Genomic DNA, 15,373 nt, shown 5'->3' with positions numbered 1-15,373 from the left:
ACCCTGACCTCTGATTCATAGTGTCTTCAAACTTCACCGTAAGCCACACATTCAATATGTAATCACTTTTCTATCACTAGAGAGTAATTCCTTTCCTCACTCATTTATAAAGACCTGCATGTGGTCGCTGCTCTTGTTAGGTAAATCAGCACAAAAGCACATCTGGGAAGTCATTAGCACAGATGTGCTCCTCTGTAATATGTAGAATAATATATTCTCTCATTGGACGCACAAGTAGTTCTCTACTGTCGCTGCCACTTCTTTCTGCATGGTGTGTTGTTTTGCTCACTCACAGAGGAAACAAGGAGAAAGACCCCCTGCACACACACACACACACACACACACACACACATGCGCACACAAACACAGCTCCAGCGAGAACATCAAACATTTGTAATTGACACTCAGGAGAAGAAGCCATTGACGCCCCCCTCCTCCCTCCCCTCTGTTCATTCATCTTTTGTCTGTGAAAGCTGATGACAGAAAGGGATTAGTTGTTGTTTTTTTCTTCTTTTCCTTGGCAGCAAGTAAAAGTAAATCCAGATGTGGGGGTTCATTGCGCAGCTGAGGGACTGTGAATGATCTCTGCTATGCCAAGTGATGATTTATAAATCGTTTGATGGAAATAAGGACGAGAAAAAGTTTGAGAGACGTTATAAAAGTAAACGAGGTGGCCATCGTCCACCTCTTTAGATTTTATTCTTTACTTTGTTTATCTCCATCTGCACTTCCTCTCATCCCTTTCCTCTCCTGCTTTGCCCTTCCCGCAGAGGCCACCGACCAAGGGGTTGTCGGGGGCGGGCGACGCGAGCTGAAGTCGGTCCCCTTCATCAGCTACCTGTCGGCACTGCAGAAGAGCCAGCTGCTGTCTGACGACCTGGTGAGCGGCGTGGAGATCCGCTGCGAGGAGAAGGGGAGCTGTCCAGCTGGCTGCCACCTGTGCCATCACCAGGCCCTGATGGGAGGAGTGACGGGGAGAGGCCATGCTGGGAGCAGCAGGAGCGGGGAGCAGCCTTCCCCCATCCCGGTGCTGCTGGAAGTCAGCCGTGTGGTTCCCCTCTACAGCCTGGTCCAAGATAACGTCACCAAAGAGGTGAGAAAGCAGCATGGGGGCGAGGAGGAGTGTGTGTGTGTGTGTGTGTGTGTGTGTCCCTTCATCCCTGGTGTTTATTTTGTCTCATTTTACTGCTTACTGTTTTTTATTACTTAAGCTAAAGCTGTGTTCACACAACAGCCTGCCCCTGATGTCTTCCTGAGTTTCTTATATGCACTGCACAGCCTCACACGGTGTGTTTTCTCTCTCGTACGGGGGCGGGACCTCAGGAGGCAGCGTATAACGCAAAAAGGATGCTGCAGAAATCAAAGATGACGGACAAAGGGACAGAGTCCGACGCTTTAAAGGCAGTTTTCTTTACCTTTATATCAGTGCTACAAAGAATTGGATGTATTCACTTTATCACAGAAAGAGCAGCAAAGAACATTCTGACAAGCACCAAATTGTTTGAAACAATGTTCTTTACATGCATGAAGATCACAAGCGACACACAGCGGCCATTTTAAACATACAAAGGGGAATTTTCTTTATTATTACCAACTGCGTTCACACATCAGGACTTTTTTTTTACTTTTGCGATTTTTTTATCCATTCAAAAATCAAAACTTTAGAAATGCTTTAAAAATTGCAGTCAAAGGAAACGTGCAGGTCACAACATCGCAAAGGGGAAGCAAAGGTGAAGAAATGGCAAATCTTTTGAAAGGTAAAAAAAATAATTTTGCAAAAATACAAGAATGAAATTCGTGTAAAATCTGAAATGACTCTTAAAGTAAAAGTTAAAAAAGGTAAGGAGGGAACTCAAATAGTTCTCTAACTCTGCTGAGTTGATCAGTGACCTCTTTTAGGTCCTGCATCGCAAATCCCTAATTATTGTGTCCAATCGTATCGGACCACAGATAATCAAGTGAACAGATTTAAATGTGTCAATATATTTACTGGTGAAATAAGTTGTTTTGGATGAGTGGAATTCAAATCTATAACCTAAACCGTTGATGATTTTGTGTTGAATGTGACAAGTGATGCGACTACCACCTCTGCAAACAGATGTTTATTGTACAATAAACACATCCATAACGCTGCCCTGTAAGAAGATAATACTGTCTGTTCTGAAAAGTTTCTTCAGTCTTATTTTATTTCTATACATACATTCATACATTGTCATGCCATGTGGAGGTGTCGTAATGCTCTCATACTGCACACATCCATACTGTAGAGTCCTCTGCAGTTGGACCGAGTCACCTCTAGGTGGCATTAGTTGGTTAACTTTTACCAGTGAAAACGAGCACTGTAATACAGGGGGCATAAAAAAGATGACATCATACTTTTCTCCTCTTGTGGGAAAGTCGATGTGTGAGATCTGTGTGTGTGTGTGTGTGTGTGTGTGTTTGTGTGTGTGTGTCTAAACACGCATACAGAGTTGAATGTAATATCAGCCTAATGGCCACATTTATGATACATCCTGTTCAAAAAAAAGTCTTGGGAGTCTTTACGCAGGGGAAACTTAATCAGATTCCATTTCTTTTCCATAAGGTGATTCAGGGAGGGCGCTCTGGCTTCACTTGACATTTAGATTGCCATATTTTTGCTCTGTTTGGGTTTTCATCTTGACGTTGTCTTGCTATTATACCTAATATCCGGTACACAGCTTCTCTGTGCTGTTTGCAGGTGACTCACACCCAACACACACACACACACATGGGAGCACACCGTAGGGAGCAGACTGGTTCATGCTCCCCCCAATCAAGCATCTAATTACCTTTGCTTCTGAAATTACTGCGAGCAACAACAATACCAGAGGCAACAAAAAAAAAAAACAACACACGCACGCACGCACGCACACATATGTATATGTTGAGGCACTCACACACACAAACACACACACACATACATCACAACAAAGCCCCCTGTACGTGCCGCCCATAACAAGCACCACAGCCCCAAAGAAAAGAAGGCACAATCAATAGCAGACGATCCCTCGCGGGCCTCATCGATAGCTAAACGTGAGGAAGAGCAAAAAATGTCTCTTTTCCCCCTCTCCTCCAAACACCTCACTTTCCATCCTCCTCTCTCCTCCCTACCCAACCCCGTGGTCTTCTGGGGCTGTAAGGAGTGAGATGTATGAGGAGCAGCAGGAGGAGGAGGAGGAGGAGGAGGAGAAGGGGGTAGACTGCAGTGGATCGCTCTGGCAAGCCCTTGTGAGGTAGCTGGAGGTAGGATTATTAGCTTCTTATTGATGTCATCGACCTCTTGGGAGGGAGGGGAGTCCATCACTCTGCTCCCTCTTTTTTTTTTTTTGTTGCTCTCCTTCGCTTCTTCTCTTGGCTGCGACCGCTGCTGAGGCACATACGTATATTGCATTAGAGACGAGCGACACAACAACCTGCCCATGTACACACACACACATACGCTCTTTCTCTCTCTTTCTCTCTCTCTCTCTCTCTCTCTCTCTCTCTCTCTCTCTCTCTCTCTCTCTCTCTCTCTCTCTCTTTCTTTCTGTCTTTGTGTGTGTCTGTCTCACACACACTTATGCGTGAGAGTATCTTTCTACTTGGCTGCGTCTATCAGAAAAGACAGATGCCATGGTGCAAAAGCTTTCTCAGTGATGAGGTTCTTTTTTTTTTACTTTAAACCCCTAAAAAGACATCAAAATAGACCTGATGTTGTCCAGCAGTTACTCCTGTATGTGTATACATATGTGCATGCATGTGCACGTGTCTTTTCATCCCCATACGATCAGGTTTACATCGACCTTTCACTCCTTCTTTTCCTCCTTTTCCTCCCTCCTCTCTCGGCCACCTGCATCTTTCAGTGGCCTCTCCCTGGCTGCCTGACTGTCTGACAGGACATGTCATGTCCCTTTCACATAAATCCCCTAATTACTGAGCCAAAGGAGGATTTTGTTTCAATGTGAAATTACCCCTTCCTATAAAAGACCACTACCAAGACCGAGGAGAAACAGAATTAAATGGTCAAATAGAAAACTGCCGTATCTGCCGTCTTCCAAGCTTGGTCTGTGCGTCTCTGTCAAAAGGGGGAAAGAAGTTTTTTTCTTTGAACATGTGCCCAGTAATGACATTACCAATGTCGAGTTTAGGATTTGGGGAAAAAAATACCTGGAAGACCGATCCTATCTGCAAATATTTGATTACCTAAGTTTGGTTACCTAAGTATTTCCTCAAAACATGTCCCCAAATAGAGAGCAAAAAAAAAAAAAAAAGAAAAGAAAAGCCACAACACAAAAACATACTGTTTCACTTTCTTCTCTTGTGTCTCTCCACGCTGGTTTGTTTGGGTTTGAAGTGTCCAGATTTGAAGATGCCTGTCCCTGGTGTAATGAAGATAAACGGAGAGTGGTCTGTGCGGTGCTTAAAGCATTGAAACGTGACGTTTAAAAAATTCAGCAGCAACATCTCTTTTCCAAAAACAATGCCCCCTCCGGAGTATCCGCAGTCCTTCTTCTTCAGGAGGATGCCGTTCCAAAGACAACGATGAGCGCACTCGCTGATGCATTCATAAGTGTACTGCATGTATGACAAAGTTTGTAGATACATCTTTGTGTTTGTTTTCATTGGGGAGGAATGCTTTTAGCTTCCTAGCTTCCTTTTTGTCTTGGTGAGCTAGTTCCTGGGGTCTCTGGCCTGGCTTACTCTTAACCAGGTCTTGACTTGAATTCGACTGGAACCGGTCTTGGAATTGGCTCTGACTCAACTGAGGTGGTCTTGCTTACAGGCCTGGCATGTGTGCACTCAAACACACACACACACACATGCACAGATACTCCCCTGTTTTAGTGCCAGAGAAAAATAACTCAGTGGATAAATAAATAAGCTCATGCCTATGGAGCTTGCCAGTAGTCCTATGCCCTGTGCTGCTTTGACTGAGTTATGGCAAACCTTTTGAACAAATTAGTTGTGAGTCTAATGGGTCAGAATGCTCTATATCTTGGCGTGTGGTGGCTGTCATGCTCTCACCATAACGTACTACCGCAGTTCCTCGCAGGGGCGTTTAGAAGGTTTTCAGCTTGGGCAGGAGGGTGGGATAGAAACAGAAGAGCAACTGCCTATTTGTGCTGAAATAGAGAGAAATATACTCAACAGGCAGATATAGGGAACATTTGCGATGGGTGAGGGGAGGATGCTTTAGGGCAGTGATTTTCTTTGGCCCCCTCCCAATTTCTATCTTGATGAGCTGAGCCCTGGGGGACTCACACAAAAAAAGTTCAATTTTCATAGTTTTCATTGATAAAATATCAACAGATGGGGCACCGCTAGGATAGCGGTTAGTGTGTGCGCCCCATGTGCAGAGGCTGTAGTCCTCCAGGCAAGCAGCCCAGGTTCAAATCCAACCTGTGGCTTCTTTACTGCATGTCATTCCCAACGCTCTCTCTCGCTCATACAGTTTTTCTGATCCTAATCACGGTCCATTCTTGAAAGATAAAAGCCATAGAAAGCCCAAAAAATATTTGCCCACAAAAAATTGTATTGTGGGCGGTTGTAGCTCAGTTGGTAGTCGGTCGTCTCTCAAACCAGAAGGTGGGGGGTTCGATCCCCAACCCCTGCAGCCACATGTCCAATGTGTCCGTAGACAAGACACTTAACCCCAAGTTGCTCCCGCTGCTTTGTCAGGGGCGTATCAATCTTTATGAATGGGAATAGTTCCTTCTGATGGTCGCTGGTTACAAAGCAACCTTTGCGATCATTGTGTGAATGGGCGTAAATGGGTAGGTGTGACCTGAGGTGTAAAAGCACTTTGAGTAGTCAGAAGAAGGAAAGTCAAGTCCATTTAACATGTTTACCAAAATAAATGTATAAACTATTCAGGTTGTTATCATGATTTTAGTTCATTTATGCAAATCTGATTATGACAGCCTAACAGACAAATCCTTCCGCCGTCCCTGAGATCTTTTCCCCGTATCCCCGGCCCTCTAAACCCACCCAGCCCCCACCCCACCCCTTGGGGACCCCATTGGTAGCCAATGCTTTACTCCACATATTCAACATCGAGCGAAATCTTTCCTTTCTTTTGAGGCGTAAAGGGACTGGTTGGTGCAATTTTTGTGTCTGAGCTTCACTAGGATTCCTAAACATGCTCGCCTCATCTCAAAGTTGACATGCTTTGGACGCTGTCTATCAAACAGCTTTAAGGTTCATCACCAATTTTAACTGATAATGTTAATTCTTGTCAAAATGTATGTATTTCTACAGTCTCTCACATCTATTTGTCTTTTTTTTTTTAATTGGCTGAGATCGTTACTGTGTAACATCTAATAAGATAGCAGACCAACAAATGATCTATTCTACTAGAAAGGTCACATCAGCTTAAGAGAAGTCCTATAAACCAATACCTGTGTGAGGTTACTCCAATGACATGGCAATCCCCCATCAACCTCTGGGTGACCCAACCCTCCAGCTGCCCCCAGTGTCCTATTTCCTGGAAATACTACTTCTGACGTGGTTCCTAGAAGCAGCCCATTGGTTCCTTTGTTAACACCATTAGCCCTGAATGATTGGAAAGGATACATAAATGCACACACACACACACACACACACACACACACACACACACACACACACACACTCACACACAGACATAGGCATACACACTTAGGTCACTATTGATGGTGTCCTGTGTGTGCTGACTTAGACTCTTTACCACCACTAGTGATCATCTTATAAATCAATACTGTGGGCCAGCTGGCCAGTGTTTTCATGTATTAGCTTCTGAAGATGGACAGTAATATGGTCAGTTTGGACTAGACAAACAGATTAATAGATTGAAGAGGTCATGATGGCCTCTGTTCACTTCTTGTAAGTCACGACAAGCTTCTACGAAAGTGAAAGGTCCAAATAGTATTTTGGTGCCATCGAGTCTGCGGGGTCTGAATGATGTCAAGGAGTGGAATCTGCGGCTTCAGTTGTTGCTGATGCTTATTGGCCTCGCTGTTCACTGATCTTGTCTTCTTCTTAAAGCCTGGGGTGATTACATTACAGCTGAATTTGTTCAGTATTGATAAGGTCAATGGTGAAGAACTGTGTGAAACGGTAGAACTATGTGTTATTTCAACAGAAGGAATATCACCGTTTCCCTGAGAGTGAATCTGTCAAGATTCCGACAAAATCTGTCTGACGTTGTTACGGTCAATAGCCAGACAGAACCATCTTTGTCAAAACACTTGTTTCACTAATGTAAAGCTTCATGGGATGAGGTTTGTCTTTACCCTTACACAGAATGTATATGGATCCATAGTGTTCTGGGAAATGCATGATCTGTGGTTAATCAATACATTGTAAGGTATCCTCCTCTTTTCAGCTTTGACTTATCTACAAAATGCATAAAACACCAAATGATTCTCTCTAGGGCCTTCCAGAGTGGCTGCACATCTTGCTAACGGAATCTCCTTACGGACTCAACCATATATATTGTTTTGTTTTTTTTCAAATTTGCAACAGCAGAACATAATGCTGCCTTCCCCCATAGCACTTATTGGCATATTATCACCTCAAATGTTATGTCACGGTTTTTTTGCTCTTCTAGAAATATGTGTCTCTTGGGGATTTCACACATGCATAAAACGTCTTTTTTGAATGCAAACAAACATTTTTCAACCAAACTCTACCCTGACGTTTTCCCTGCAGTCCCACCTCCCTAGTACATTTTTAGTGCGAACACAGGGCGGGCTGAAGTGAGAACGCAGCAGGAACAATTCAGGAAATCTGTGTGTTGGTATTAAAGAAGCTTCTTGTTTTCTGTTCGCCAGAATACTTTTGCTTTGTTGATATATGAATATGTCAAACTACAGGTAGCAATGATGTAAAGGCAAACATTTTCATCATAATGTCAGACTCTGTTTCTATGTCCGCCATCACGTCCTGCCTCGATACCCACCCCCTGACAGGGATCGCCCTGCGGTAAGGTGCATATGTGAACAAGTATCTCGGGAAGATTTCAGGGACAGCCTTACTACAAATGTTCAGAAGTGCATGGATTACTTTGCTTCTGTTACCTCCTGTGCCCCTCCCCCAACCCCCACCTTATTCTCTAACCTCCTGTGCCCCTCCCCCAACCCCCACCTTATTCTCTAAACCACAATTAGATCCCCTGTTTACCCAGTGGAGACTGGCTTGCATTTCTCTTCAAACATAAACATGGCAGTAATCGCTTTGTCTATTTTTCACATGTGCAGCCATGCAATCAAGCGCGCAGACCCATATGGGGTTTTTCTAGGAATCTGGTGGAGGAAAACGCAAGTTGGTTCTGTGGTCTTTCTCTCTTTTGCCCCTAGCAGCGCTGGTCATTTCTCATTTTGCATATTTGTCTAGTCTGTGTGCGTGCCTGGACCTTGAGTCCACATGCCTTTGTCTGTGGCCTGCTTCCCATTGACATGAGGTGGCAAGACCCCTGCTGCTGTTGTTTTCTGGCAGCAGTTAGCCACATGGGTTCAGGCAAGGGGGAGAAATGTAATTACCTTTTTCCCCTTTTTGGTTTTCAGGGGGTTATTATATGGCCATGGATTACAGTGCTTACCTACCCCTATAATAACTGTTCATTCAGCATGCTCATTTTAAGGGGCTCGAATTGGAGGATAAATGATGGGAAAGCCTTGACTTCTAAAGGATCCTGATCCTCTGCTAGAGTAAGGTGTGGACTCCTAAGAGTCGGGAGTCAGCACTTTTGGTTCCTTCTTGGTTCTTTCACAGTCACATTTCCTTTGCTCTCTTATATCTTTTTTTTTTCCCCCTTAATCTTTCTTCCCCTGCTGGTCATTTAGGTCACTTTCACCCCTGAAGATCCTTTGCTTAAAGTGAAAGCAAGGGGTAATGGAAGAAGTCAGTTCCCATGAAAGGCAGTTGAGCTTCCTTTACAGCTAACAATGCAGTGCTGTGGAAATGCTAACATCAGCTTTTAACTGCATACCCTAACCCTTTTTTTTGGCCAAGCCTCCTGTCTTTCTGGTCAGGACTTTTGCCCAAAGTCATCTCGAATGTCACTTTCACTAATCAACACACGGCAGAAATCTTCCCTGGCATTTTGCTAATGAAATTATACAACCAACCGTGGAAATCAATCTTTAATTGGAGTGTTTGTTCAGGAATCTTTTTTTTCTTGCATTGACCATGTGTGCAAAGATGTGTGTGGTCTCATCAGTTCCTTTGCGTTCAGATAAGAGAATGTCATGGTGTATTTGAACAAAGAAGAGGCTTCCGTTTGCTTTTTGTTGGATGCCTGGTACCCAGTGATAATGGTCCTGTGTGGTTTCAGTGTCCTATTTTTGTGACTATGATCAACTGTATCTCTAAAGTTGCCTGCATGAGGCAGCACTGCCAACCAGTTGGAGCACATAAATAACTGAGTGCTCCATTGATCCAAAGTGTGACAGGGGGAGCCAGAGTGCTTGCGAACTCCCTTGAACTCGCTCTCTATTATGCCTGTGGCTTTAGGGAAAGCCCTGACATTATACTTTATTGCTTTGACTGTTATATTGGCATTTTGCTGCCTTTTAGAGGATGACTGAGCTTCTGCCTTTGATTTTTCTTTCACCCGTTAATGAAGCAGCACAAGGAGATGTTAGAAGATGATGTCATCTCCTAACATCCCCCCCCCCCTCCTCCATCCGCCTCTCTCAGGCCGTCAGCACTGCCGACTGATCCTTACGTGCGCACGCTCACAGACACACACACACACACGCTCACACACAAATGTACGCATAGAACGGAGGAGGTGGGGAGTGTCACAGCTTTCACACCTCCATCATAAAAGTAACAGCGCATCTATGATATCACAGTGTAAGCCTGCTGATGTTAGTGAGATGTTCCTGCCTCCCGGTAATTGGGAACGGTGGGTATAAAAAGGTCACTGTGTGTGTGTGTGTGTGTGTGTGTGTGTGTGTGTGTGTGTGTGTGTGTGTGTGTGTGTGTGTGTGTGTGTGTGTGTGTGTGTGTGTGTGTGTGTGTGTGTGTGTGTGTGTGTGTGTGTGTGTGTGTACACTTGTATTTCCATCTTTGTGAGGCCCATGTTGGATCTAGACCGTTTTTGCAAAGTGGGGATATTTTTGCCAGTTCATCAAAATGGTTATTAATGTTTGGCTGAGTTTGATACTTAAGTGTTGATCATTTTATTGGGGGAAGGACACATGAAAAACTGTAATAGTCCATGCATGGGTTAAAAGTAAAAGGATGTGTGTCTGTTCACGTCTTGGATGTGGAGGGCACTGGTTGGACTGAGATGGGGGTTGGGTAATCATAGATGGACAGGGAGCGCATGTTCCGAGGGATAATTGCATTTCTCTCACCTGTTACCCTTTACAGGCCTTCAAGAGCGCCACAATGAGCTCATACTGGTGTGCTGGAAAGGGCGATGTCATTGATAACTGGTGTCGCTGTGACCTGAGTGCCTTCAGCAAAGATGGCCTGCCTAACTGCAGTCCCCTCAGGCAGCCAATGTAAGTGTGAGGTGACACCATGACACCTAGGGATTCATGCACAAGAGAGATTTCATGGATGCATGCTCGGATGCACCACAGGCACATTCACAAAAGCACATGGACATGCACATGCATACACACTTACCTGTCTCCACTGACTCCTGGGGCACTTGAGAAACTTGTAGTCACAAGCACAGTCCCCAAAGTTGTAATAGCTGTCAGTCAGCCCTTACACTCCTCTGAAAGGAACATGCTCTGTTTCAAGGTGTCCTAATAGTACTCTTGAGGCTTTTATGAGTCATCAGCTCTAGCCATTGTTGCTCTGAGAATGTTTAAAGAGAAACAGTACGTTAAAAGGGCAAAGCTTCAGAGGATTTAGCTACAATGGACACAATTAATTGAGGGATTTAAATAAAATATGCCTTTTAGTTAATTGTACTCCAGAATGAGCCAGGAGCAACATTTATTGGGCACCAAACAGAGATGATAAAAGCAGAAGAAGGAGAAATATTTTGTTGTTGCAAGAAATTAATCTTGGGGCCAAGTCATAATAATAAAATCTGCATCCATTTTGATGATCAAAGATTTGGAGAGATAGCCAAACTACAGCACTGGCTTGTGCAGAAAGTTATCATTTCTACTTTAATTAATAAGATTTAAGTTTTATGAAGATTTTTTTAAATTATTATTTAAAAAGTAATACAGCAGATTCCTCAACATCGAAATCTTTGTAGCTTAATTTCTTAAGGACTCAGGAAGAAGAACAAATGTTACACTTTATTTTACTCACAAAAAAGTTTGTCACATTGATAAGCAAAGGAAGCTCACTAGCACCCAGTTGCAACACAGCCCCAAACAGTTTATTTTAACACAACTCCTGTCACCGACAAGTCAAACAACCAATCACAGTTAGGGATTTTGAGGTGGCACCGAGGGGTGGCAAATCAGATTTCAAGGGGTGCTCATGCCACCCCTTGCCACCCAACTGGACACGCCCCTGGCTTTCAGATATAGCCAAAGGAAAGTTTTGCTTAAGTCTTTCTCCCTACATTTAATCATTTCCCATCATGTGGCAGGCAAGATGAAAGCCAATCTAATCCTAATTTTCAATATTTCTGAACAACTTAATTTGAATATTCTCTTTAGTCCACTTTAAATAAAACTACATTTGCCAGGACATCTTGCAATAGTTGGTATAGATTAATAATGTATACCCAAACACATATTGATATATTACATATTTATATCAAAAGGTAGGGGCCAAGGGCATTGTCAGTCGGTGGTTATTGCTCATCAGTTGGAGGCATTGCAATAGAAGAGATATCACACATGTGCATGATTTTAAAACATCTAGCATTTGAGATAAATATAAAGGATGGATTCCAAAAGGTGACTGGCTAAGAATGTTGTAATCCCAAAACAATACCAAACTCAGATTGGAACAATCTATTTTGTTTTACAGCTGCTTTAAGGGGCTCTAGTCATGGTCTCACAATGGTCACTGTGGCCACTATGTCAATAATGCCTAAAGGCCTCCAATTGTTTCTGTGGGTATAAACACTTGGGTATTTGATATAATTAAAATGTATCACAGGTCAAGAATGAATGTCAAACCTCTTCTTTTAAGGCAACATAGACTAGAAGTCCTATAATTCCACAAAAATGCTATCTGCTGATAAATATCATGAATATCTTCATAGCAGCTACTTAATGGACCTTGTGTTGATATTGGTCTAAACTCCTTTGCAATAATTACAAAAATACTGGTATTCAGGACATTCAAAAGTATACTTAAGACTTAGATTATGCTCCACAAGTATTGCACAAGTAGTTTGAGGGCTCTTTATGGCACTTTTGGTATTATTTTTGTGGCCTGAGGTTTTGTAATTGGAGAGGAAGGGCTCAGTGCCACAACCAGAGTTTTGGTGAGGCCTCCTTGTGATTTTGCTTGCTGGCACGAAAAGGCAAGTGAAGAGTCCCTGCAGCAGCCAAATCTCCAACTCTAGCCAGTGCTGGAGTGTAAAGGCATGAAGAAAAAAACTGAGCAGCATGCTTTTTATGACAGCGGGGTAACCCACTCCTTTAGCCATTGTCACAGACACAGCCTGAGGGCGGGGAAATGGAAATATTGTTCTTTTATCTCCTTTGAAGGATTAAAGAGGGGAAAACAGCTCATGGAACACTGCTGGAGAACAGGTGGCATCGGAATGCTGTTTCGTTTGAAGCTCCTTTTGCCATCCTGTTGTCCAGTCGGATATATAAGCAGAGCTGTTATGGCCTCCATTCTAAAACAAAAATACATTCAGTTCTTAGGCACATTTACACAGTTTCAAATCCAAACTGATTGAGAGGAACAAACAGGAATTGCAGCGTTTTGATTTCACTGTTTGTATTGATCTTGTTTCAATGTGTTTAACCTTGTCTTCTTTCTGTTGCTCTATTAAAGTTTGCGTCTAGCCCCTTACCTGGAGCCCTCCAGCACAATGGTGGCCCTGGAGTGGATGGACGTGGAGCCTCTGATTGGCTGCAAAGTTTCAGATTACATCATCCAGCATAAACGAGTGGAGGATCCCTCGGAGGCAGAGGTCTACACAGGTAGAACAACTGAATTGCAATCCTCTGGCATGATTTCCCTTGGTGTTTTTGGAACTATAACTGTATTGCTGTTACTACATCAGGATCAGCTCTTGTAGTTATTTTGCTTTTTAAAGATACCTTTGTTCGACCATGTTCTTTTCAGTCCTTTAAGCAGTGTTGTAGATGATACATGGATAAGTTGCTCTTGATTACGTCCTTGGAAAGACCTGCAAACAGCTGAATTAGAAGGTTTTTGATCCTGATTTTGGTGGCACAATTAGTTTTCAACAGCTTGATTGATTTCTGATTGCAGGAAAAGAATTGCCAACATCGGTTTAGTTATTGATGGGAAGTCAATAAGGAACTAGACTTGAAATCAAACTGGAGCAATAACTAAATACTCTTTAACACCTTGTCCATTCTCTTTTGCATTTACTCCTCACATTTTCATTCTTTAGAAATGTTGATTAAAAGAATGAAAATGGAAACAATGATGGGACCAGACAGCAGAGTGAAACGCCTTTCAGGGATAAAATAATAAAGATGTTTGATGAGTTGACGTAAGGAGTTAAAGTTAGAATTGGAGGAAATGAGGTTAAACTTTTCGTCTGGATACAGAACAGAAGAGGGAGCTTTCAGTGAGGATGGGAGAAGATGACGTCTGGCAATTTATCAAGTGCCATAAATGGTGCCGACCATTGTGCTGTAGGGCTTATAGGGAAGTGGTCATGGTTGTGACGAGGGGCCGGGGTGAGTCAGAGGAAGGGTGATAGGAAGGAATTTAATAATATTAGAGAAAATTAGGTGGTCTGGAAGAAGCTGGATTTAGTCATTTGGGAAGTATGGACAGGTCATCCATCACCCCTGGGAGGAGTGCTGATAAAGTGTGGGCACCAGCGAGAGAAGAGAGGGTATAGACAGTTAGACACAGGCATGCTGGCAGAGGTGAGGTAGGAAGGGGCAGATGGTATGGGTGACTCACTGTGCTATGTGCCAGTCACCACTATAAATCATGTCAGAAGAGACAGTATAATACAGATTAGAAGCCATTGTCTTTGTCCTTTGTCTTCTCTCCTGTCTTTATGTCTGTCACTCTATATCTCTAACCGTTAATGATGTCAGTCTTGTTTACTCTCAGCTTGTTTTATAGTACCAGCACAAAGCTGAATTACAACTTTAGTGGATGTATTAATATGTGTTTGTTCAGTATATGGCCCTCATGGAAAGGAGTAGTTGGATGTTAATTGGCGGGAAACTTTGGCAGACTGTAAGTTCTCCTTCAGTGGAAACATCATACATTATGAAATGTATAGGTACGTATCTGGAAAGCGCCAACTTCCACTGCAAATACTGAAAACTGTGTAGCTACACAAAACCTTCATTGTTCTCTAAAAAACTGGGGGGGGGGGGTGGAGGATCAAGATTGCTGATACAAACTTGGAAGGCATTACAGGGGTCGATTTATGAAATAATAGGGGCCTCTTAAAACGATGAGATCTTGTTCTCCGGACTCAGCAAATAAAAGCCATAGCGTTTGAGAAGTGTCAGTTTCTCACACTTACTCTGACTTATTTTCGAATTATTGGATTTGTACTCCCTGTACCCACTGCTGGCTTCTTATTTGAGGACCAACATTTGAGGCACATTCAAGGTAAATGGAAGTCTTCATAATAAAACACCAAAACTGGTGATAATAAGAAGTCCAGTGAAGCTTTGCATCCTACAAACCACGCACAAAGAAACAAACTCCTCTCATGCTTTAAAGCACCGTTTTTTTTTTTTCCCATAGTATTTCTCTCTGTAACGTCACACACACATACACAAACACACACACATACACAAACACACACACATACACACCCCCGTGCCAAAGTTGCCAGTGAAACCAGTCTTGGCCACTGTGCAGCTCTAATGGAGCAGTTTTTTGGATAAATACTTGGGTAAATACCTTGCTCGAGGGCATCTTGGTGGTTTTCTGGAAAGCAAGTGTTGCTCCTTCATTTTCCCTATTCATATTTTCCAAGCCTGTGTGTTGATTTGAACCAGTGAGCTTGCAGTCAAGCCCTCTTCAGCAACATCTCTGGGTGGGTCCACACTAAAGGATTATTCGGCTTATTTACAGTGAACCATATTTAACAACCTAGACCGTTGCAGGGGAAAATCCTGATTTAAAGCTTAGTCAGAGCAGAAATTTGGCAATATAGAGCAGTATGAGGTGTTCAGATGCAAGTGTTAAACAGAGGATGTGATGGAAAACAATCAGTGGTACCGTTTCAGTATGAAGTGAAAGTGAAGCACAAAAATGGTGCTCCTCTGTTGTT

At 43.1% G+C, this 15,373-nt stretch overlaps 1 protein-coding gene across 1 annotated transcript in view; it reads left to right on the top strand.

The window, feature by feature from the left end:
• The window catches only part of LOC109987349 (astrotactin-2), a 309,847-nt gene that overhangs the window by 259,813 nt on the left and 34,661 nt on the right, over window positions 1–15,373 (top strand). Inside the window, exons 17-19 of the mRNA XM_065965428.1 lie at window positions 771–1,093; window positions 10,360–10,493; window positions 12,922–13,070. Coding sequence (XP_065821500.1) covers window positions 771–1,093; window positions 10,360–10,493; window positions 12,922–13,070 — 606 coding nt within the window. The remainder of the gene's footprint in view (window positions 1–770; window positions 1,094–10,359; window positions 10,494–12,921; window positions 13,071–15,373) is intronic.

The sequence above is a fragment of the Labrus bergylta genome, chromosome 17, assembly GCF_963930695.1.
Source record: "Labrus bergylta chromosome 17, fLabBer1.1, whole genome shotgun sequence".
Classification (NCBI taxonomy): domain Eukaryota; kingdom Metazoa; phylum Chordata; class Actinopteri; order Labriformes; family Labridae; genus Labrus; species Labrus bergylta.
The sequence above is the reverse complement of the archived record's forward strand: the minus strand, read 5'-3'. Positions and strand labels throughout refer to the sequence as shown.